Source organism: Poecilia mexicana, unplaced genomic scaffold, assembly GCF_051168715.1.
Source record: "Poecilia mexicana isolate PSO_F unplaced genomic scaffold, ASM5116871v1 scaffold_14, whole genome shotgun sequence".
NCBI classification, from domain to species: Eukaryota; Metazoa; Chordata; class Actinopteri; order Cyprinodontiformes; family Poeciliidae; genus Poecilia; species Poecilia mexicana.
The window spans coordinates 23,274,933-23,300,866 of NW_028263383.1; the positions used below are offsets into that span (position 1 = coordinate 23,274,933).

Here is a 25,934-nt window from a genome sequence, read left to right on the forward strand (position 1 = left end):
GCATGTTCAAAACTTAACTGGGTTTTTCATCACATGCTGTCCAGATTTTTATGTCATATTTAGCTGGTGTGGAAGGCATATATTGCATAAATGAGCAGCGACCTCTGAATGCCAGGGGTGATCTTTATGAATGCCACAAATCTTCCATCTACTGTGACATTGGGGCCTGTTTTATAGGACAGGAGAAGTTACAACCCACATGTTCCACACTGTTCTATTAGCTGCTAGTTTGTCTTGTCCATCGATTGTCAAATCAGATTACTCTGGAGAAAAGTCTCCAGAAACATTATGGCCCAAAATATTACCCTGCCTGTCTCTGCATCCCTTAGACTGGCTGTTGATTCATTATTTGACTTGAAAACTCTGGTCAGAATAAGGACCCCCCTCAAATATGCATGTAAATGCATCTGGTCCAGCTCCTTCCTGTTCTCTCCAAAAACTCGCCTTCCTTTTAGACTTGTCATTTGAACAATGATTTTCTATATTGCACTAGGCACGAGTAGCTCAGACTGACTTGATGTCTGTGATGTGAGTTACTGCCATCCTAGTTGGCACTGGCATGATCAACAAGAAGTTCCAGAGCTTCCACGGTTGTCATTTTTTTATTTCCCTGCTGCTCAATTCCTGATCTCCAACAGTGACTATATTACATGTACCTTCAGTGTGTAATGCGTTTAGGACTCCCTTGCAGAGAGTATTTATGTTTTCCCCCCTACTTTCTGCTGAGTGTCCACTCAGTGTGGGTGGAGTTTGTCCACAGGAACAGAAAAGGTTCCCGTCAAAAGTTGTATGAACACCTGCTTTCTGGCAGTTTACTAGTGAAGTAAAGAGAATAGTGAAAGAGTGGGTTTGTGTGCGTGTTTAGGTGTGTGTGTGGTGTGCGTTTGTTTGTAATACCTTGTGGGGACGATTTTCCTGACATATACTACGTTGTGGGGACCAATTGCTCCTCGTAGGGACCGGAGCCTGGTCCCCACGAGGGGAAACCCTGTTTTTGGGTCAGGGGTCAGATTTAGGGCTAAGGTATGAATTGAGTTTTGGTTAGGGTTAGGTATGTGATGGTTAGGGTTAGGAAAAGGGTAAAGGTAAGGTTTAGGCTGTAGAAATGAATGGAAGTCAATGGAAAGTCCCCACAAAGATAGCAACACAAACATGTGTGTGTGTGTGTGTGCGTTTGTTTGTAATACCTTGTGGGGACGATTTTCCTGACATATGCTATGTTGTGGGGACCAGTCGCTCCTCGTGGGGACCGGAGCCTGGTCCCCATGAGGGGAAACCCTGTTTTTGGGTCAGGGGTCAGAGTTAGGGCTAAGGTATGAATTGAGTTTTGGTTAGGGTTAGGGTTAGGTATGTGATGGTTAGGGTTAGGAAAAGGGTAAAGGTAAGGTTTAGGCTGTAGAAATGAGTCGAAATGAATGGGTCAATGGAAAGTCCCCACAAAGATAGCAAAACAAACGTGTGTGTGTGTGTGTGTGTGGTGTGATGTTTGTGTGTGTGTGGTGAAATATGTCTCATAGGTGCAAGGAAACAAATAGAATTGGACATTTTTTTAAGCTTTTTACCCTTCAACTTGTATGCCGGGTCAAATTGACCCGAACAGTATCTATGTAACAAATAGACGCAGAGGGGGCTGCAAGTGTGTAAAAGGAACCATTTTTATTTTATACATAGAGTGCACCTATTAAGACAAATAGAAAAAGTTTCATGCAGAAAAAATACTTCTATTTTTAAAAAAATTTTAAACTTTGAAACGGGTCAATTTGACCCGTAACATAATAGGAGGGTTAACAGAGAAAAATAATAATAAAAAAGTGCATTTGAGATTTAATTGGGAAATTTACTTTGTAAAAGTTAAGAGAACCATCTTCATAGTTTGATTATTGTGTTACCATGGCTACAATATGGTATAATGTTTCTGTTTGCCATGGGTTTGTTCACACATGCATCACAACAAATAATAATAATCAAGTAAGAGGGGTCTGGGAAGCCTAAATAATGATTCCGCTTAAGGCCCCATATTACCTCGGGCCGGCCCTGCATGAAGATCGAACCGCTGCGCTGCGCATCTCTGCTGGAATCTACCGGTAGCCCCTATGCCACTCCGCCTTTGTTTTTGGGACATTTTGATTTACTTAATTGTGGAACCGGGTTTGGCTTTATGCTGCGGTCCAAATTATTGGTACAGTATTTTCACTGATATTATTATGTGAACTCCAAATGCTATTGGCCGAATCTTCCTTTAACACTTGAGGTTCTGTAGTAACTTCTATATTCACAACTGCTCATGTCCAGCCCAGATCCCGTCAGCAGCGGTGCGAACCGCCTGGTAACGTTAAGGTGAAGCAGAGAGTGAAAAGGAGGTACCGGGGCTTTGAGGTGCGTCCCGGTGACAGTCGCTGTAACGTTTCTTTCTTTCTTTCTTTCTTTCTTTCTTTCGAACATACAGAAAAGACAATCAAGAAAAAAGAAAAACAAAATAAAATAGAATGAAACAAACTTAAAAAATAAAATGTAAAACAAATTATTTTGCCCATGTGACATGCAAATTTTATATTTTCTGTTCGAAAAGGAGCAGGTAGAAGCACTAGCGGAACAAGTCAGCGTCGGGCCGGGGGTCGGGGCCAATTACCGGGCCCTTAACCAATCACCGGGCCCCTTACGTGAAGTGAAACTGAAACTGTTGAGGGGGGGTGCGGGGCGCACTTTCTCTGTCTATAATCACATATTTCAATGACTTGAAACCATTCCTCCCTCCCTGGCACCTCCAGGCCCGGGCCCCCATCCGGCCCGGTTTGGGCCCCCCTATAGCTCCGCGCCTGGGTAGAAGATATATCTTATAATGTCCTGCCCCATTCCTACTTGTCAATTTATAATCAATTAACTTTCAGAACATCAAAAAGAGACATCTTGTTTCCATTTTACATGATGTTTAACTATGTACAATTATTATATCATCAATTGCATAATAGACTATTAAACAGTCATCTTATATAGCATATTTTGAAATAAGCTCCTTTTTAATCAGTTTTTTAAGCTGGTTTATATTTGTACTTTTTTAACTCATCATTCAATCCATTCCAGATATTTACTCCACACACATAAATAAAAACTCTTCCTGGTTGTTCTAATATGTTGTTTTTGAAAATACCCTTCACCTCTTAAATTATAACCACCCTCTCTGTCACCCAACATTTCCTGTATATTCGGTGGAAGTTTCTGATTTCTGACCTTCAACATAAATTGTGAAGTTTTAAATATTACAAGGTCCCAGAATTTCGGTATTTGATTTGATAAATAACTGGTTTGTGTGTTCCCAATAGAGCTTTGGAGTTGACGTCACAGGATATGACGTTTTCGTCGCTCGGCGCCATGTCTGGGGTCCACAGACCAAAACAAACTATTCAGAACACCGGTGTTTTCATTGTGTTACCAACCGCAGTAAAGTTGTTTTCAAGTTGGATACTGGATAAACCGAGCTCCACGGAGTAAGAGACGTTCAGCTCAAGGTTGATCCGATTTATGAACGCTAATTTCGGCCAGCTGTTCTTAAGTCTCTCCACAAGCGCTCGGAGTTTCACATTGCTGCTGTCAATTTCCGAACACTCCTGTGCATAAATGCTTTGTCTTGTGACCAACTGATACCAAAAAGTGGACATTCATGCTATTACACGAGGCACACTATCCTCTATTAAAATTTTAAGTCATATTCAATAATTTTAATATTAAATGTTTTCTTCAGTAGCTTCCAAATTGTGTCCCATTAACTCAATCTGCTTGAAATTGTTCTACTAGATTGTATAGATGAGGCACACTCACCTTTATTACATTTGAACACCTTTTATATATTTTTTAGCTATTTCTGCAGTCAAAATTTTTTATTTTTCTTAGCTTGTAGGTCATGTAACCTATTAACTCAAAATCTGTGTACAATTATTCTATTAAACTATATAGATTAGGCATATTTTTATTCCATTTTGACCCCTTTTTTATTTTTTAACCAGAATTATATTTTAAAAAAAAGAAAATTCATAAAATGTATTACCTCAGAAGATCATCACTTGTTACCCGTAATGTTCAATTGCATAAAATTCTAGGCCAGGATCTATGTCATTACATGTTCACTTACCTGAAATATGTTAAATACAACAAATATTTATTAAAGTGTGGTCTATTTCATAAAATTTGTCACCTTTATTGTTTAATTACACATTAAATGTTTAAAGATGGGCTCTTTCATCTGGTTTGTGTCATGATGTGGCGGTGGACACAAATGCAGCAGGCAGTGGACTTACTTTATGTGGATGTAGAAACAAGGCTGATCTAACAATAAGAACTAAGGAACACAGAGCAAGAGAAACTAGAAGATCTAAACAAAGAAATAACCCAACTAGAATGACACAGAAAGATACAGACTCAGACATGGAACAATAACTGAACCTATGGTGATCAAATTAAGAAATAAACATTACTAGAAACCCTGCAGGGAGGCTGAAATAAGAAATAACTAGAAGGATAAAATAGAATAGTCATTAAAGAAGGCTTGACATGGACTCAGACAAACAAGGAAAAGCAATAATATTATTCTAACTACACTAAATACCATGAACCACTTAAGTGAATTGAAACACAAAGTTAATAAAATGAAAAGCAAAACAAACCCAAAAACCCAGTGTCTTGACAGATGTCTGATTATATAATTGTTTACTTTAATCACATAAAATATTTATTTAAAAATATAATCTCATTACATGTATGTTTATTACCTGAATATTTAAATATCAAATTGTTACTTAAAATGTGATTCTTTTCTTCACGTTTACATGCAACTTGAAGTGCTTGAATCAAACGATTCATGAATGTTTAATACATTAAATTATTAAATGAGAGAACAGCCACTTCCAACTGTATTTCAACACAAATGGTTCCTGTTCCTCTTCAGAGTCTGCAGCCTTGCTGAGCTCCTCTCCTGGGGTTCCTTCCTCTTCAGCCTCTCCAACTTGCTCCTCTTCTGTTGCCTCTGCTACTGTGTTTTCATTATTTATCTCTTCTGGGGTAAATAATGAAATCAGTCTCAGTAACCTGTTGATGGTTTTGCTGTATCGCCTCTTTAATTGACGCCCATGTCGGTCCGATGTTGTGGCGTTTACCTCAGTGACCCACATTCTGCACTGGACCCCAGTCAGGATTGAGCTCATCCATTTCATACGTCGGTTTGCCTTTAAGAGGACATATCAGAACACATCGCTATTAAAGCTGTAAATTTGATAACACTAGTAAAATAGTTTACTTCACAATAATGTAATAACCTCGATGTCCACTGACAAAACTCGGACTATGCTACATAAACAATATTAGCCCGAGCTAAACAACAGAAACTGAACGTAAGAACACTCGGACAAAATCATAGAACAACATTATGACACAAAACCAACAAAGCAAATTTAGACACTCACCAGAAAGGAAATGTCTGGAGGAAACTTGTAGGTATCTGGGGATTTTGGAGAACGTGATATCAAGACGTGTCACCGCTGATACCAGGACATTCGTCTTCTTTTCGTTAGCACCGATAGCTTAGCCTCCTCACGTTGTTTCCAAGCAGGATAATAGTGAAACCAAAGTCCGTCTTATATCCTTTTACCGTTTCAGTCGTGTGATCGGACATTACAGACAATAACGTAGCAAGTTCGTACCATAGTTAAATTATTTTAAGTAACTTGGATTGAAAAAATCTGCGAGACTGTTTTTTTTTTATACTGCGAGACTGTTGTCTATGGACCCCTAAGATGGCGCTGATACCCCTCCGACTAGAGCAGTGACGTCACGCTCCAAAGCTCTATATCCCACTTTATTTAGTATTCGGATTGATTTTTTTTTTTGTAAGATGTAAATGGCGGTAAATTTGCTTTGTATGTATTTCCCCAAACTTCCACCCATGTTAAATGTGGTACTATGAGTGTGTTATACAGAATAAACAAAGATTTGTAGTCCAGGACGAAACTAATTCTTCTTAGAACAGCAACACTTTTGGCTATTTTAGATTTTACTAGGCTGATCTGTGGTTTCCTGCTAAATTTATCGACTAATAAGACACCCAAAAATTTTATTTCATGTACTTGTAAATCAACACTGTTAATTGATATTTTAATTGGATTATTTTCTTGTTTTTTATTGTTTCCGAATATCATGAATTTGGTTTCATCTAAATTTACTGATAATTTATTGTTTTTGAGCCAATGTTTTAATTTTTCCATTTCTCTATTGACCACTTCTGAGAGTCGTTGAATGTTTTCTCCAGTACAGAAGATACTTGTATCATCTGCAAATATAATGTATAAGGTTTGATATTTTGACTATGTCATTTATATACAAATTGAACAATTTGGGTCCCAACACTGATCCCTGTGGAACTCCACAAATAATGTCAGGATGCCTGATATAAAGACAGTCATTCTTTATATCTGTCGGTGGAACCGACTTAGACTGCCTGTAGAGAATGGGGCATCTAGTCCAGCACTGGGGAAGCCTGATAAAGTTAAAGTCAGAAGTTTTCTCTGCAGCCGAAGCATTTCTGTATTTAGAGGCAAGCAGGCTTTTTCCGCTATAGCGAAAATAATTACTAAAAATAAATAGAAATAGTTTTTCTAACTTCAAGGTTTCAATGATTTTTTTATTGTCATACCACCTTGATAGTTTGTGGAACGAAATTTGGACTTAGGTTCCAGATTAAGAAATTTGCTAAACAAAAAATAAATAAAGTAATTTAAGTGGTGTCTTCCACCCGGGAGACCCGGGTTCGAATCCAGGCTGGGGCAAACAGTTACAACAGTAAAATTGAGCTATGCAGTGTGGGTCCTTAGGCAAGACCCTTGGAGCTATATAGCCTACCTCATACCATGAGAGACATTGATAAGCACGACATGCCGGCTCAGATGTTGCCCGGCCAAACAAGGTCCGCGTCAGGTGCTGGGGAACCAGAGCACCTTGATGAAAAATGGGCTACTGGAACAAGACGGAAATGGGCGAGAGATGAAAACATGGATCTGTTGGAATGCTACATGCAAAGACTGTGGGAGGAATGGCTACTTCAACATCCCCAGTCGACACTAACTGCCAAACAACTAGTAACTCAGTGTTCCAACATCCACAAACGGCAACTGCTATCACAACTTGAGATTGACAAGGTACAACACAAAGGGGAGGAGCCAGGACGCCAGGTCAGAAGTGAGTTAACTACAACTACCCGCCCACAGACTGGGTATGTAGCCCCAGTAATGAACGAACCATCTGAGCTGAACGAGACAGCAACTGACCTGAGAGAGAGAATCATGGCCCGAATGAACACCAGACAACCCCGACGCCAATTACAACGGCTGAGTGAAGTACCATCAGAAAGTCTCATTGAAGATGTGAATGCAGCATTGAGAACGATCCAACACCATAACTGAAACCAATGAACTGATATACAACTCAGCATCAGTGATCCTTGAGATGCTTGGCTATAAGAGCAACCATTAGACCCAATATCCACCATGGAAAAGACGGTTAGAGGCTAAGATCAAGATAACAAGGAGAGAAGTGAGCCAACTGTCAGAGCTCCTAAGGGGTGCAATGAAAAGATCAGTACCCAAGAAGTACAGCCAGATGCCCATACCTGAAGCAGCTAAAGTGTACTCTCAATGGCAGGGTACTAACAACAGAGCAGACCCACCAAGGCTGGAGACTGAACAATACTGGAAAGGCATATGGGAAAGGGAGGCATCCCACAACAGCAATGGACAGTGGCTAACCTCTCTACGAGAGGACCACAGCAACCTCCCTGAACAAGCCCCGGTAACCATCACTGTGGCAGATGTCCAAGAAAGAAAAACTGGACAGCACCAGGGCCTGACATGATCCATGCCTACTGGCTAAAGAAACTCACTGCCCTCCATGAGCGACTGGCAGCTCAACTGAACCAGCTGCTACAAAATGGGACTCACCCTGAATGGTTAACTGAAGGGCGCACAATCGTGATCCAGAAGGATCCCTCAAAGGGTTCAGTCCCATCCAACTATCGGCCGATAACCTGTCTCTCTACAACATGGAAGCTCATGTCAGGCATCATAGCGGCTAAGATAAGCGGGCACATGGATAAATACATGAGCACGGCACAGAAGGGTATCGGCATAAATAGCAGAGGAGCCAAACACCAACTCCTTGTAGACCACACAGTCGCCCAAGACTGCAAAACCCGACACACCAACCTGTGCACCGCTTGGATTGATTACAAGAAAGCCTATGACTCAATGCCACACATCTGGATCATTGAATGCTTAGAGATGTACAACATCAATAGGACTCTAAGAGCCTTCATTGCAAACTCAATGGGGCTGTGGAAAACCACCCTTGAAACTAACTGCAAACCACTTGCACAAGTGTCCATCAAATGTGGCATATACCAAGGAGATGCTCTGTCCCCACTGCTGTTCTGCATAGGCCTGAACCCCCTCAGCCAAATCATCAACAAGACTGGCTACGGATACCGACTCAAGAATGGGGCCACAATCAGTCACCTCCTCTACATGGATGACATCAAGCTGTACGCCAAGAGCGAGCGAGACATCGACTCACTGATCCACACCACCAGGATCTACAGCACTGACAGATCCTGGTGGTGTGGATCTGTCAGTGAGAGGGAACAATAGCAGACATAGAGCACAGCTACAAGTACCTGGGAATACCACAAGCAAATGGCAACCTTGATGAGGTCACAAGGAAAGGAGCCACAGCCAAATACCTCCAACGAATAAGGCAAGTCCTGAGAAGCCAGCTCAATGGCAAGAACAAGATCCGCGCAATAAACAGCTATGCCTTGCCAGTAATCAGATACCCTGCCAGAATAATTAGCTGGCCAATGGAAGAGATGAAGGCCACGGATGTTAAGACTCGGAAGCTACTAACCATGCATGGAGGGTTCCACCCCAAATCCAGCACCCTGAGACTGTACACAAGCCGTAAGGAAGGAGGCAGAGGACTAGTGAGTGTGAGAGCCACTGTCCCTGGACATGAAACATCCAAGATCCATAAATACATCAAGGACAAAGCCTCAATGGACGATGTGCTCAGCGAATGTCTCAGACAATGGGGAACAGAGGACGAGGTGCTAGAGGTACCATCATGGGAGGACAAGCCCTTACATGGGATGTACCACCGACAAATAACTGAAGTGGCTGATATCAGGAAATCCTACCAATGGCTGGAGAAAGCTGGACTCAAGGACAGCACAGAGGCCCTCATCCTGGCTGCCCAGGAACAGGCCCTAAACACCAGAGCAATAGAGGCTCAGATCTACCACACCAGACAAGACCCAAGGTGTAGGTTGTGTAAGGAGGCCTCTGAGACAGTCCAGCACATAACAGCAGGGTGCAAGATGCTGGCAGGGAAAGCGTACATGGAACGACATAACCAAGTGGCGGGCATAGTGTACAGGAACATCTGTGCAGAATATGGACTGGAAGCCCCGAGATCAAAGTGGGGAACACCCCCAAAGGTGGTGGAGAATGACCGAGCTAAGATCCTGTGGGACTTCCAGATCCAGACATACAAGATGGTAATAGCGAACCAACCGGACATTGTGGTGGTGGATAAAGAACAGAGGAAAGCCGTTGTGGTGGATGTAGCAATACCAAGTGACTACAACATCAGGAAAAAGGAGCACGAGAAACTGGAGAAATACCAGGGCCTCAGAGAGGAACTGGAAAAGACCTGGAAGGTGAAGACCACAGTGGTGCCTGTGGTCATCGGGGCCCTCGGGGCAGTCACCCCCAAACTGGAGCAGTGGCTCAAACAGATCCTAGGAACAACATCAGACATCTCAGTCCAGAAATGTGCAGTTCTAGGCACAGCCAAGATACTGCGCAGAACCCTCAAGCTCCCAGGCCTCTGGTAGAGGACCCGAGCTCAGAGGATGAAAGAGACCACCCGCGGAGGGTGAGAAGGGAATTTATATATATCATATATATGTGTGTGTGTGTGTTATGACCCATCTAGGGGTGGCCAGATCACATGAAAGATTCATCCTCTTTAGATCTCAAGCAGCCGACACACACAAAGTTGATAATTTTATAATGTTATTTATTTTAAAAAGATGTATTTCTGGACTTCAGAGTGAGCTATAATACTGAAAACAACAAACTATCTGAATATTAACCAAATCTTGCCTAATTGAAAGTAAATAAACCAAATGACAAAAACTTACCTCCCTAATTAAGAAAAACATGAGAAAACTAAGGAAACATAAATGGCAGCTCCCTCTTACAAACTCCAAACATTTTTACAAAGGCTTTAACAGACGAACAGTGTGGCCGGTGTTCTGATGAGCTCAGGATGGATGGTAGGAAGTCCACGTCAGCAGCTTTTATATCCGTCACCTCTGGGAGGCCACCAATTAGACGTCTCCGGCATATTCAGGGAGCAAATGAGGGACGGGCACCTGCACACTCACGTTTGCATGATTACATTTACAACGCCAGTCGTAACTGTAAATAATCTAAGCTGTATTTGGTGCAGCTTGAGTTCAGGAGTCTGATGTCTGAAGGGAAGAAACTGTTCTTCAGCCTGATGGTCTTGCTTTGGATGCTCCTCAGCCTCCTGCCTTAGGGGAGCGGCTGGAACAGCCTGTGTGCAGGATGGGTTGAGTCTTTCATGATGAGGAGCGCCCTCCTCCTGCATTGAGGTGGAGGGAAGGCTGCTCCCCACAGTCCTCTGTGCAGCCTTGACCACCCTCTGTAGAGCCGTCCTCTCAGCAGCAGTGCAGCTGCTGTGCCACACAGTGATGCAGGTGCAGAGAACACTCTCCACCACACAGCGATAAAAGCTCCTCAGGACTGAGCTCCCAAGTCCAGCTGTCCGCAGCTTCTTGAGGAAGTAGAGATGCTGATGGGCCTTCTTGACCAGATGGGAAGTGTTGGTACTCCAGGTGAGGTCACTGGATATATGCACACCCAGATACCTGTAGCTGGAGACCACCTCCACAGCTGCTCCTCTGATGTACAAGGGCTGAAGAGGATCCTTGTTCCTTCTGAAATCCACCACCATCTCCTTGGTCTTCTTCACATTGATGCAGAGGTAATTTTCTCTGCACCACTGCACCAGGTGTTCCACCTCCTCTTTGTATTTGGACTCATCACTGTTCATGATGCGTCCCACTACTGCTGTGTCGTCGGCAAACTTCACTATATTACAGTTGGAATGCCTTGCTGAGCAGTTATACTTCAGCAGAGTGAAGAGGAGGAGGCTCAGCACGCAGCCCTACGGCGAGCCAGTGCTGAGGGTGATGGATGAGGAGACGTTGTTGTTGATCCGGACAGTTTGAGGTCTGTTTGTCAGGAAGTCCAAAATTCAGTTCCCCAGTGTAGAACTCAGTCCAAGAGAGGAGAGCTTCTGCACCAGGGTCTGTGGGTTGATGGCGTTGAATGCTGAGGAGAAATCCAGGAAGAGGAGACTTATGTAAGAGTTCCTGCTCTCCAGATGGGTGAGGGCTGTGTGGATCACCGATGAAATGACGTCAGCAGTGGACACATTGATGTCAATGGAGCCCTTGATGTGATTCATGACTAGCTTCTCGAAGAACTTCATGACGACCGATGTTTAGGCTAAGAACAGCACAGTTCTTCATCTCTGCAGAAACTCTCAGCCTCAGATGTAACAAATCCACTTTGTTATCCAGTGGGTGGACAATGGCCAGAAACAGAGTCAGAATAGGTGGCTTCCCAGCCTTCAGCTGGGCCAACGCGCCTGCCCGCTTCCCCCTCTTCTGTTTTCTGGCACGTTTCCTTTTGACTGTTGCTCCTTGCATCCTGCTGCGCCAGGCCGTTGTTCTGAGGAGGCTCTGTCTCCCAAGTACAGATTTCAGCCTTGGTGATATAATAACAGCCAAACTGTATCCAGTCGCCATCAGTTCAGTTGAGCTGTATTTCAGTAGTGAAGTTGTCACTGAACTCTTGCCCAAAGCAGCCTCACAGATGTTAAAATATAGCTTAATCTGGGGCGCTCGTGAAGCCAATGCACCTCTGTGGGCCGCCATAGCAGAATCAGACCTAAGTTTCTATTCACAAACAAGTGTATGTTGGAAAAAAAAAAAATTAGAATATATATTAGAATATTCTCTTCTATATTTACAAAAATCAAAAAATATACAAACAAGAAAATCCACATTCTTTTAAGTTACATTAACAAAAAAAGTCAAGGAGGGAAAAAATTGAATAAAATAAGAGTAACAGTAAAAATTACAGTTTTACAGGTTTAGAAATGACTGCTTGTATCTTGTTCCCAGCAGCCAGGATTGCCTTCCAAGGTCATGAGTCATTTTAATTTTTAATTTGATGGAATCCAGATGTAGGGTCCTGAATGTTCATCAATGACTTGTTTACACTGGTGATAAATATCATCCAAAGTGTCTCCTTGAACCAGAGCTGAAAGCAAACATGAAGAAGAAATTATTATGAAAAGTAACTGCTACAGATGGTTACATAATTGCCTTCTCTTGAGAAGTATTAAAATCTTTCAACTTTGTCATATCAGTATGCATTACTTCATCATTTTCAGATACACTGTGAGAAAAAGGTGCAACACACAAGGGCTAGGTGAGAGTCATTGTGAAAAACAGTGATAGCTGTTTTTATTAAAGAGTATTAAGCAAATATAAACACAGCGGTAAAACTAGTATTCATCTACCTGTGATTGTGTTATTTATTAGTGGTTGGCAGGTGGCAAGTAGTTGAATAGCCACATGTACACATGTACAACTTTTGGATTTCATGTTTCTTCAGCACTTCACACAAAACTTAAATGTTTTTGAAGCTGTTTTATACAATATTTCTTATTATGCAGACAGTCTTATATCAGAATTTTTGTAGTTAAGTACTTCTTGCTTTTTAAATTTCCATAGAGGATAACAGTGAAGCAAGACAATTTAACTGCAGAAAACATATTTTTCTTTAGTTTTCATTCATGTTTTAATAACCTAATTTAAATACTGTTGTGTATTACATGCAGCAAGTTAGTTTCTAGCAATTTAGTTTATCTGAAAGCTGGGTTTTAGAAAGCAGGGCTAACAAACCCAGTAGAAGGAAGTTACTCTGAATAAACTTACCCTGTTCTGTGAAGCTCTACATTTTCAATTTAAGAACATGAGATAAACTTGGCAACTAAGTTTTGTTTCAAGTTGAGTTAACCCTTGTGCGTGCAAGGACTGAGGCAAACGTAGAGGACTATGGCAAATTATACAAGTTTTACGTGTGTGGTGTCGGTTGGACCCCATTTCCACATACAAGTGTTAAGCGTGAGTGCAAGTATAAGAAGAAGCCCTCATCAATGGAAGGCAGATAAGGTTATTCACCAAGGCAAAGGGAGAAAAACAAAACAAGCCTGAAAATGCGCATTTCCCGCCAGTTGAATTCTACGTTTTAATAACAATCTTTATTGTCATTATAGAACCATGCAATAAGTTACATGGATTATAACGAAATTGGTGAAAAATGGTACTACAAGGTATTTAATGCTCTTATGGCTACCAGGTATAAACTGTTCTTCAGTCTGTTTGTTCTTGCTTTAATGCTCCTGTATCTGCAGCCAGATGGCAGCAGTTGGAACAAATTGTGACCAGGGTGTGAGGAGTCTTTTAAAATATTCTTGGCTTTCCTGAGGCAGTGGGACCTGTGGAGATCTTCAAGAACAGTCAGAGAGCAGCCGATGGTCTTTTGAGCAGATTTTATGGTTCTCTGGAGAGTCTTCCTCTGTGCTGCTGTGCAGCTGGGGAACCAACACAGAGACAATAGCAGATAAGGGTTTCAATAGAACATCGATAGATGGACACCAGCAGTTTTTGAGAAATATTGTTCCTCCTGAGGACTCTCAGGAAATGGAGTCTCTGCTAGGCCTTCTTTGCAAGTTATGGTGTGCTTACATCGCAGGCCAGGTTATCCATGATCTGAACTCCCAGGAAACGGAAGTTCGACACCCTCTCCACCGGCTCTCCGCAGATGTTTAGTGGTCCAATGTTTCTTTTCCTTGTCCTAAAATCCACTATGATCTCCTTGGTCTCAGCTGTGTTTAGGGTGAGGTTGTTGTCTGTGCACCATGCTGTCAGTCGCTCCACCTCATTCCTGTAGGCAGACTCATCGTCCCCTGAGATTAGCCCACTACGGTTGTTTAATGATGGCATAAGAAGAACAAACTCAGGATTTGTTCAAACAATCCTTCTACTGAGCAGGGTTGGTCATGATAAGTTACAGTGGTAAGTTTACTGAGGATAACCGCTATACAGGTTTCTGAAACTGAAAACCCAGGATAAGCACATAGTTACCCCAAAACTTCCTCAGGATTTTCACTCATCGCGCTTTCTGAAATGGGGCCCTGGTGTTCTTTGAGAGGTGGCTGTTTGGCCAGGGAATACAAAAACAGACAAAGCAGTCTGTCTGGTAGTGACTACCTTTTCTTTTCATGAAAACTGAATCTAGTCATTGCAGCAGGTCAGTTTTGAGCCTTTTATTTGTCCTATTTTATATAATATCACAGCCAAGTTGAAAGATTTCTATTAGTAAGTTGGAAAATCATTAAGATTTTTTTAGGGTATGCAGAGCCCTTGCTATCTTGGTAGCAAAACTGTTGACATCACCTAAATAAAACAAGTCATTAACTATTTACTGGAAAATTATGATGCTGAATTATAGGAGATATTAAATATATCAAAACAAATTTAAAATCTAAAACAATATTATTTTAAGTGATGAAAGGTGGAAACCTGATGTCTGGCTTCTGCTAACTGAATAAAATATTGAGAATAGAAATTATAGAAAACACGCAAAGCTTAGATGAGGTTCAGAGAACACCATCCTCTGTTTTCTTCTTTTCTTTCTACAGGTCTAAAAGTGTGAAATAGATTTAAAGCAAGTTTTTACTGTAAATTTAAAGTTGGCTATTGTTTTTCTGCAATGTTTAAGAAATGGGCCTGGTTGTGGCATTGTATTTGAATTCTTTACCTTACCTGTAAACAATTCTCCAAACTCCCTCTCCAGCTTCACAGCCTTTTCAAATATCTTCTTCACTTGTTCCTCAGTCAATTTCTTATTCATGTCCCTGGGTATGACATAGGACATAGGATAACATTTGAACATTTTTTTTTTCTTTCATTTACGAAACAGACACTGTTCAGGAGACATTAAAGATAGCTACATTTGTAATGGAGCATGAGGCATGTTACTCTCATCAGGTTGGGCATCACAAGGTCAACATGAATTCAAGAATTAAAATGAAATAAAAAAAAAAATCTTTATTTATCCCCAGGGAAATTCAATTTGCTTTAATTCATTGTTCAAGCTTCGTTAACAAGTTGTTGCTAATGCTGAAGGCAGGAAGCATTTACTGTAGTGGTCTGCATGTCAAGAATTGGGTTGATGAGGTGGTGAAGATGAGGTTGTGGTGAAAACTTATGGTTTTAATGGTGATCTCAAAAGGATACAAAAAGCCCAGGCAGCACAGATGAACAATAACGCGAAGAATTTAAACACTGGTAGCAACTGGAATAGAACTAGACAACGAGGACAGACATGATAAGGATCTGACAGGGAGCAAGAGACAGATAGGTTTAAATACACAGAGAAGGTAATCAGGGGAAACAAGGGACACCTGGGGGCAATTAGGGGAATGACAGACAACATAGGAACTAATTAACAGAGAAAACCCAAATCCTCACACTGTTTTTGCTCTGAAGGATAAAACTTATCACTTTCTGTTGTCACTATTGCACTTTGTGGATATGTTGGTATTTGAGACTCTCTTGATTTGATCTCATTTCTCTGTCCTGAGACCTTAGTGAGTTAACACATGTGCACAGTAAAACACACATGATGTACACTGCTCAAAAAAATAAAGGGAACACTCAAATAACACATCCTAGATCTGAATGAATGAAATATTCTCATTGAATACTTTGTTCTGTACAAAGTTTGAATGTGCTGACAACAAAATCACACAAAAATCATCAATGGAAAACAAATTTATTAACCAATGGAGGCCTGGATTTGGAGCCACACACAAAATTAAAGTGAAATGTTCCCTTTATTTTTTGAGCAGTATATATTGAACTTTACTTTTTGGGAACTCTTTATGTTTCACACAATTTCTTTTTTTATTTGGCATGGTAAGGGCTTGCTTGCTTAGTTAGTTTAGTGTTAACTTAGCATCAGCGCTACTATGACTTCTCCTGCTGTTTCCAGTCTGTCTGAATCTTCTCTTTTCTGTTTTCTGTGTCAGATGTTAAGTAATTCTTCTGCCTCATATATTGATAATCGTACATGTAAGAAATGTAGCACTTTTGTAGCGTTTGAGGCGAGGGTGTTGGAATTGGAAAACCAGCTCTGCACTGCTGACGCCTCTTAGCCACTGTGGAGCTAACATGACTAGAACAAAACGGTCCATCACCCAACCAGCATAGTCCCAGATCCTAGCCCATGGATCATCATCAACACCATCAGCAATTTAATCTCTAACCCATTAGCTCCCTGCTTTAATTCAGAACTTCATACTTTAAAGCAGAACACTAGGACTTTACATATCTTGATGACTCCTAAGATAGATAGATAGATAGATAGATAGATAGATAGATAGATAGATAGATAGATAGATAGATAGATAGATAGATAGATAGATAGATAGATAGATAGATAGATAGATAGATAGATAGAGACAGAGCAGGACTATAATTATTATATTTTTCTTAAAGGAGGATGTTTTAAACAGGAAAAAAAACCCAGAAAACTGTCTTCATCTTTTAGGACGCTCAGAGCCATCTCTGTTGTTGTTGTGGTTGGAAGCAGTCCAAAATCTTATTAGCTTTGGTTAAAAAATAATATGTAAAACTGATATGTCACTGAAGACCACAGAAATACTCACATTAATGAATCAGCAGACTTAGCTTTTATCAAGATGGCTATCGGATGCAACTGTGCTACTTGTAGTCGTTTAATAGCATTTCCAGAGACATCCAGAATACAGTGTTTGCCCTAAAAAGACATAGTAATTTAGAAGATATTCTACTAAAATTCTTATAAAAAAAAATAAGAGTTATCTATTATGTTTTCCCTGGTTTGTTGCATAAGAGAAGAAAACAGATCAGCTGGAACAATAACATTACAACTTCCTTTTTTATATGAACATTTATGATTCTGTGTGGTACAACCAACATGAAGTTGAATTAAATAATATTACCCTCTCAGCAACATATTTTACAGACTGGACACTGGTCCCGTAAAGATTGTCATTGTATTGTCCAGCTTCTATGAACTTGTGCTCTTGAATGTCCTTCTCCATCTGCTCTCTGGACATCACGAAGAGATAGTCTTGCCCATCAACCTCATAGTTCCTTTTTGGCCTCGTGGTGTCTTGTGGTATAAGGAAGAGAATACATTCTTAGCATATCATAACGACAAGGATACTTACTACAATCTAAGTTTTAATTCAGAAAACAAAAAAAAAAAAAAACATGCATAACTATGTGATTCCTATTTGAAAAGCCAAGCAGTTGGAGAAAAAAGCAAAGCTGCAAGACACTGAAAGAGACAGAGCAACAGCTACTGAGAGGTTGACAGAAGTTATATTCTCTCCAACCCTAACCACCAACTGATTTGGCTGTTGATAAACTGGTAATGGTAACTAATTGTAAAATGAATCAAATACAGGATGATCATTAGCATTGTGAGGCAGGAAACCAATGGCACTAAAGGTTCAGCAGATGTATAATGGAACACAAGAAAAGACTCTGAAACTCCCTACAGATCTTCGTTCAGACATCAATAAATTACAGCTTCATTTCTGAAGAATCTTTGAAAAATTGTAGATTTTTATTGAAGTGTTTCATTTTTGCAGGATCAACAATGACTTACTAGAAGTAAAGCTAATTATATGTATACAGGTCCTTCTCAAAAATTTGCATATTGTGATAAAATTCATTATTTTCCATAATGTAATGATAAAAATTGAACTGTCATATATTTTAGATTCATTGCACACCAACTGAAATATTTCAGGTTTTTTATTGTTTTAATACTGATGATTTTGTCATACAGCTCATGAAAACCCAAAATCCCTGTCTCAAAAAATTTGCATATTTCATCCGACCAATAAAAGAAATTAGTTTTAATACCAAAAAAGTCAACCTTCAAATAATTATGTTCAGTTATACACTCAATACTTGGTCAGGAATCCTTTTGCAGCCTTCAATGCAGCGTGGCATGGAGGCAATCAGCCTGTGGCACTGCTGAGGTGTTATGGAGCCCAGGATGCTTCGATAGTGGTCTTAAGCTCATCCAGAGTTTTGGGTCTTGCGTCTCTCAACTTTCTCTTCACAATATCCCACAGATTCTCTATGGGGTTCAGGTCAGGAGAGTTGGCAGGCCAATTGAGCACAGTAATACCGTGGTCAGTAAACCATGTACCAGTGGTTTTGGCTCTGTGAGCAGGTTCCAGGTTGTACTGAAAAATGAAATATTCATCTCCATAAAGCTTTTCAGCAGATGGAAGCATGAAGTGCTCCAAAATCTCCTGATAGCTGCTGCATTGACCCTGCCCTTGATAAAACACAGTGGACCAACACCAGCAGCTGACATGGCTCCACAGACCATCACTGACTGTGGGTACATTACATTGGACTTCTGGCATTTTGGCATTTCCTTCTCCCCAGTCTTCCTCCAGACTCTGGTACCTTGATTTCCGAATGACATGTAAAATTTGCTTTCATCCGAAAAAAGTACTTTGGACCACTGACTACTTTTCGGATGAAAAAAGTGCTGCTTCTCTGTAGCCCAGGTCAGTCGGTTCTGCCACTGTTTCTGGTTCAAAAGTGGCTTGACCTGGGGAATGCGGCACCTGTAAAACATTTCCCGCACATGCCTGTGCACGGTGGCTCTGGATGTTTCTACTCCAGACTCAGTCCACTGTTTCCGCAGGTCCCCCAAGGTCTGGAATTGGCCCTTCTCCACAATCTTCCTCAGGGTCCGGTCACCTCTTCTCGTTGTGCAGCATTTTCTGCCACATTTTTTCCTTCCCACAGAGGTGCCTTGACACAGCACTCTGGGAACAGCCTATTCATTCAGAAATTTCTTTCTGTGTCAGTTTAATTTTTATCATTACATTATGGAAAATAATGAACTTTATCACAATATGCAAATTTTTGAGAAGGACCTGTATAATCCCAAGTTGAACAGATCTTTCATTTTAAAAGAACCTCCATCCACTTAGCCATTTTCACCATGTCCTGGAAATGTATACTACAACAGGTTAGGGTTAGGAGTATTACAAATGAACTTTTATGTTACGGTTAATTGGCTCATAACAGTGGCTCCTGTCAAAGAAAATGTATAGTTGGGAAGATCACCCTCTCCCCTTTATTATTAAATAGAAAAATTATGAAGCTTTCTTTATTACCTTTTGCATAGATAGCAAATCTATCTATGCAAAGATAGATAAGAGACAATGTAAAAAGTCTCTTAGGTTGAGACTTTTTACATTGTTGTAAAACCTCACAAACCCAGAATTCGTTGGACTTGAAATCCAATGTAGTTCATCTCAAAAATAGTTATGGTTGCCATAAAGCCTGAGAAGAATTGCCTCTTTCAGATTAAAAACCAGCTAATGATACCAATCTCTTCACTGAGGAGTTTGGGGTCTATTGTGCAACAGTGTACTGCATGACTATTGCCATCCACTGACCCAAAAGCCTCTCAGGATGGAATCAAGTTAAGACAAATGGTAATTACATAATGGAAAAACCCAAATGCCTAATGCCCAGTTATTGTCTGTGTGTTTACTGGTATATGCAAAAAATACATTTATGTGTTGGGAACTTACGTGGGACACAAGAACCAAACTTGTCCGGAAACTCCGCAATCAGATTTTCATTGATTTTGTCCTTCATGGGTCCAAGAATGATGACAGGTCTAGCATAATCAACTGAACAGGAATACACAGAATTTCAGCACTGTCATTAACCTTTCTTAAAATCTCAGCACATTTGCCATTTTATTTGTTTATTTTTCAGTGTTGTTATAATTGTAATGGATTGTCAGAAAAATTGCCAACCTTGGCTAAGGCAAAAAGAAGTCTTTTTCCATTTGCCAGCTCAACTCTGATGTAAGTGTGTTTACTGCACATTTAAAGAAATTCTACATAAATAACTTGAAGGAAAGTACAAGATAAAATTTGTTTTATACCAGACACAAAGTGAAAACAACAGTGAAGTTGTTTTCACACCAAGTGAATGTTGAGATTATTTAATAGTTATATACATTTGGCATGATTTGTAAGGCTTTACACACAGAATTAAGACTCCTCTGTAACTTTAGCCAGTAAATGAATAGTCTTTGCAAAGCCTAATTGAGGGGAGTATTACAAATTCAATCTGCTTCATACCTCTGACCTCCACCATGCTAGGACGGGCTGATCTTCTTTTATGTATAGCTCAACAAGAAATTTACAGAAATATACAAATACAAAGACACATACACCTGTTTTTCCTCACTGGCTGAGGTAAAATAAAACCAAACTTATTTTGCTTTAGGTCTGTTACAATAACCATAATTCAACATTAAAACATTAAAACTACATTAAGATTCTTTTAGGGGAATTTCCTACTGAGTATTTGTTATTTTTTCCTTTTTCAGACAATCCACTTACTTTCTTGGCGTAGCACATATTCATAGGAGAGACTTACATCATCTTGACTTCCTGGTGAGATGAAAAGAGAAAAATATTAGAACTTTTCCCCACAATTGAAAAATGTTCAAGAAGTAGAGTCATGTCATTTGAAAAAACAGATTTAACCCTTTCATGCATGAATTATGATCCTTTGTGTCAGGATTTTTGTCATTTCTTTTATTTTCTTAAGGCATAAAAAAGGGAGGGACAAAATTTTGTAAAAACTTTTTTTTATTTTATTTTATTTTTTTAGGTGATCAATTGTAATTTTTTCCAAATACAAAGTTATTTGAAAAATACATCAGTAGTATTGTTCTTTAGGGGTTATCTGATGTCACAATATTTTTTTTACTTGCAAGAGTCGTCTACAGTAGAAGGAGGCACAGGGTCGGTTGGCATGCTCTTTTGTCTGTCGGCCATATTGGATTTAACAAAAATAATTTTTTCCATTTGCAGCTGATGGCCAGCAGTTGATAGTGTATTTTATTAGTGCCCACTTCAGTGGTCTGTGTGCATTTATAACATAAAAATCCATATGAAGCACAAGAAAATGGCTTTTAGATAGCTGTCCACTGTAGTGACCAGTATTCATGAAAGGGTTAAGCTGACATATTTGCTCCAGATCGTTAGGCATGTTTTTATGAGGTTAAAAATCCACATTGAGGCTTTAAAATATTTTATAAACTTAAATACAACCAGAAATTCAAACCAGGTGAAAAACATTACAAACTTTACCTTGGGCTGATTTAAACTGATACCCTAAAAAAAGTCAGTTTCTGGGTGTTTTGATGGACTCAGACATGAACCTTAAGATGCAAAGTAAAGAGAATTACAAAGTCAGCCTTCTGTCACATGATGAGTGATGAGTTTCTAGATAAACTCATCCATGCATTTATCATTAGTTGCATTGATTAGAACAACAGTGTCTTCACAGGTCTGCAAAAAAGTTTCTAGGGGGCTCTGTACCAAGGATACATACACAAATTTCAAGAGAAAAATTAACACACAGGCAATATTTTTATGCTCCGACATAATCTTAATTAGAGTCTTATATATACTTTCATACACAAAGACAGGCTGCATAATGAGGAAGTAATTCACCCATTTTATTCAGGTGTATTGGACTAGGGACACATCAAAACATTTAGGGACACTGGCCCTCTAGCCCTGGATTTAAAGACCCCTGGTCCTTCACCATATTCACCCAATGTCCTTTAATTAAACTGAATAAAAGATCTTATGTTACTCCTTAGCCAGTTGAAGTGGCCCAGCCATCTGGTTAGGATGCCTCCTGGACTCCTCCCTGGTGAGGTGTTCCGGGCACGTCCCACCTGAACGAGGCCCAGGAGAAGACCCAGGACTCACTGGAGGGACTATATTTCTCAGCTGGCCTGGGAAGGCCTTGGGATTCCCCCAGAGGAACTGGCCCAAGAGGCTGGGAAGAGGGAAGTCTGGGCCTCCCTATTAAGCTGCTAGCCTCATGATCCAACTCCGGATAAGCGGAAGAAGAAGGATGTTACTTCTTAAAAACAATTCATGTAATTTTATGTGATTACATTCTTTTCATGAATTGCTGAAAAAAAAATTCTTCCTGCTTGGCAGTGTTTTCTATGGAAAATAATATCTTTCATATCTTTTAGCCTTTTAGAAATGCTACCTAACAGACCAATAAACAAAGTTTGGACCAAAAAATATCAATAGATCCACACTTTTGGGTAAAAAATTATGGTAAAAAGAAAATAGAACAGAACAAGATCTCACACACTCCAAACTTTAGATGAGAATTGCACTTTGACAGACAGTCCAACATAAGAAAACAGTAAAAAATGAACTGCTACCGCATGCAGGAATACAGAAAGGAGAGACATGCTGAGACAAAAATGTTTATGTTCAGCAGTGGTGCCCAAAGTCAGTCCTCGAGGGCCAGCATCCTGTATGGTTTAGTTGTCTCCCTGGTTTAACGCGCGTTAGATGGCCTAAGCATCTAACGAGCCAGTCATTACCACCGGTCATTACCTAAAATATGCAGGATGCCGGCTCTCCATGACTAACTTGGGGCACCCCTGATGTACAGTGAGTAACTTTGAAGTGGCCGAGGTGAGAAATCCTCTCTAAACCAACTTACTGAATGTTCTTGTCCCATACCCATCATCACCTATTCCCACGATGTCCTATTGATCATCCAAAGAGATCCGTTGGAGAAGATAAAAAGGAAAGGGAACAGCTGCACATTCAAAATGTTGGAGGCAGTTCACCCATAAGTTCAGCCTTACAGAAATATCTAGCCAGCAGAAGCAACCAAAACAAACAAAAACAAATACAAAAACAAATGTAACAGTCCTTACAATGACTGAGAGGAAAAGTCGGTCATATGTCAAAATAACATAAAAAAAAGTGTTATAGTAATCTTATTCCTGTTGACTGAAAAGCCTCATGAAGGAGTCATGGAAAACAGATCAACAAAAATAAAAACAAGACCAAAAGTTAAAGAAATTTTGTCACTCTAACATGGTCCTCCACATTACTTACACTGAACTTGTGCTGAGGTGCTTGTGTGTCTGAGATTACTTACGATATGAATCACTGCCATCGGGTTCAGCAACTTTGTTCTTGTAGAATGGGTGCTTTTGTGTAAAACTGAAATTTTTTTCATTTGCTTGTCAGTGAATGACTGAAAGGAGAAAAAATATGTGGCATGCATGCATAACTGTCAGCTTCATGCAGACAAAGCAGATGTTTGCAAGAAGTGGGACATCAAGAAAAAAATTTAAAACCAACAATTTCAAGCTGAACCTGCTCTTAAGATGAGTTCCTACAAAAAATGTGAATTGTATTCACATGATTCATAGATACCTAACTTTAATGTCAACCAAATCAAATTGAGCAAAGACAGAATTTTAATTTCTAACTATATTTTTAAAGATTTTTTTATGCCACTGGTGTCCTTTATTTGATAGTAATCTGACAAGAAAAGTTCGGAGAGAGCGAGAAAAAGAGCTGCAGCAAAAGAATCGACTATGGCAGACTAACTTGGGATGGCTGCATCAAAGTCTGTAGCCTCTGTATACAGATCACCGTATACTCTAACCACTGCGTCACATTAAGCCCCAGGAATTCTAATGTAACTTTTTTATTTGATTATTGTTTATTACAATAACAAACACTACTACTATCATCAGGGCAGTGGTAATAATTTATATGAATCTTAAACTAATTTTTTGTAGCAAACATAAAGGGTAGGGTGTTGGTAATTATTAGACCATTACAACAATAATAATACACTATGACAGCAATTAATAAGCAGTGAAAATGCCATGTAGAGTGAAATACTTGCCTTCTTACAGATGTCTTCAGTTTATGCCTTTTTGCAGCACTTACATGTATGTATCAGATCAATGTTGGATAAAGTTAAGCTGAGTAAATTACAGAGATCAATTTTCAAATCTTATTGATTAATTGAAAACAGCTATTCAAAGTGACATGGCCTTCTGGAAATAAGACCCCTGATAACACTTTATTTGAAGGGGTGTGAATAAGACTGACATGAGACTGTCATAAACATGACATAACACCTGTCATGAACATGAATAAGTCTTCATGAATATTTATGACTGTTGTCATAAAGTGTCATTCGGTAAATCATGACACTTTTAATACAAAGTTGACATTATTCAAAATGTCTTCGTTATGACAACTTGACATTAACCAAGAAATCATGATCTGACATAAATTTATTATAAAAGTATTACCGATTAAACTTTAAAAATTAGCTTTATGTGGTAATATTATATAGCTCCGCCATGTTGTTTAGTCTTCAATTTCTTGATTTAATTGATCCTAAAGTTTTACAGCAAGATGTCTACAAAGCACTTATGAACTTAGGATTTGAAACATTTAAGGCTGTTTTAAGTAGTGCAATACACCATCTCCACCAGTGAGAGGCATGAACAGCCGTGCAGTGTGTTGGTGAAGAAGAAATCTTCCATATTGTGGGGCCAACGTAACACAGTTTATAACGGCCAGACCTCTTGTTTAAAAAGAAGCCAAAGTTTGCCACCTAATACATATGAGGTATGTATCTTATTAACTTTAAATTTTCTTTGAGAAAATAACATAAATAACATTGACTATGTTCTCTTTCTTTGTAATGTTAGCTATGAGCAATTCATAGCTACCTTGCTGTAATTTAATGTTAGCTAAAGTTATTAATCTCCATTACTGTAACGTTAGCCCTTAATATTAAACATATTTTAAAGACAGGCAAATAAGTTTTTTCCCTCCAATTTTAATGTAGCAAGTTAAAAGCTAATATGTTAGTCAAAGTTATCCTTCATGTGCATTATTTAGCAACTTGGCTGATGTGACACAGTGCTTGTGTTCTTTGCTTTGGCAAGTTTAGCCACATGAAGACCCATGTTAGCTAAGGAAACATGGTGGGGGGACAAAGTTGGCTAATGAAGACATGCTATGAGTGTGGATGATGATACTGAGGACCAGCCACCAGAGAAAGAAGTCCCTGTTTGACCAAAGAGAAAGAAGCAGATGAAATATTCCCCACGAAAATTAGGTAAATCATGGTAAGTGTTATGAAGCCTCGGTGCAGATTCAATCTGGAAGCCTCATCAGCCTCAGCTGCCTCATCAAATCAGCGCCTCCCTCTCTTCACCCTGGACCTATCAGTGTTGGATCAAGCCTCGCTTTGGCTATTCACAGATACTTCACAGATAGCATGTTTATTCACGTCTATCTGCGCAGAGGGATTATTCATAAACAGCAGACGTATGCACACTGAGCTACTGAGAGTGGAGCAGCTGGATCGTCATGATTACCGCATTCATCTCTCTGCTTCTATATTAGTTAACTTCGCTACCAATCGACACTAGTGAATGAGATGCGCATTAATGACCCATTTGAATTAAACGCAGGCCAGCAAAAAAAAAAAAAAAAGCCGTGCGCTGGCTGAAGAGAGGTTATGCATACAGTCTGTGAGTCATAAATTATATTATTAGCCTAATTGTGACTCTCGCCTCGTTGCAAGGCGATATGCGCAGTAAACTAGCTGCCAACGGATCGTGTAGTTGGTCAATATTCCCTCCATGGCACATCTCGGTAGGGTCAGTCCACGTGCTTTCACTAATCGTTAAACATGCTAAATTCTCGCTTGTTATGGCCATTACCCAATTATCGCTTCACATCAAATTTTG

At 39.8% G+C, this 25,934-nt stretch overlaps 1 protein-coding gene and 1 long non-coding RNA gene across 2 annotated transcripts in view; both read right to left on the minus strand.

Annotated features, from left to right (window-relative positions):
* Positions 1–4,684: 4,684 nt before the first annotated feature.
* Positions 4,685–6,131, minus strand: LOC148155552 (uncharacterized). The gene is made up of 2 exons (XR_015765225.1): positions 5,454–6,131; positions 4,685–5,216 (listed from the first exon to the last, which is right to left on the minus strand). It is a non-coding gene; the product is annotated as an uncharacterized LOC148155552 (long non-coding RNA).
* Positions 6,132–11,346: 5,215 nt separating this feature from the next.
* The window catches only part of LOC106903426 (disks large homolog 2-like), a 64,327-nt gene continuing 49,739 nt past the window's right edge, over positions 11,347–25,934 (minus strand). The window contains exons 6-12 of the mRNA XM_014967211.2: positions 22,856–22,901; positions 20,710–20,760; positions 19,885–19,986; positions 17,248–17,420; positions 16,933–17,042; positions 15,026–15,117; positions 11,347–12,452 (exon numbers count right to left, since the gene is read on the minus strand). Coding sequence (XP_014822697.1) covers positions 12,355–12,452; positions 15,026–15,117; positions 16,933–17,042; positions 17,248–17,420; positions 19,885–19,986; positions 20,710–20,760; positions 22,856–22,901 — 672 coding nt within the window. The 3' untranslated portion in view covers positions 11,347–12,354. The remainder of the gene's footprint in view (positions 12,453–15,025; positions 15,118–16,932; positions 17,043–17,247; positions 17,421–19,884; positions 19,987–20,709; positions 20,761–22,855; positions 22,902–25,934) is intronic.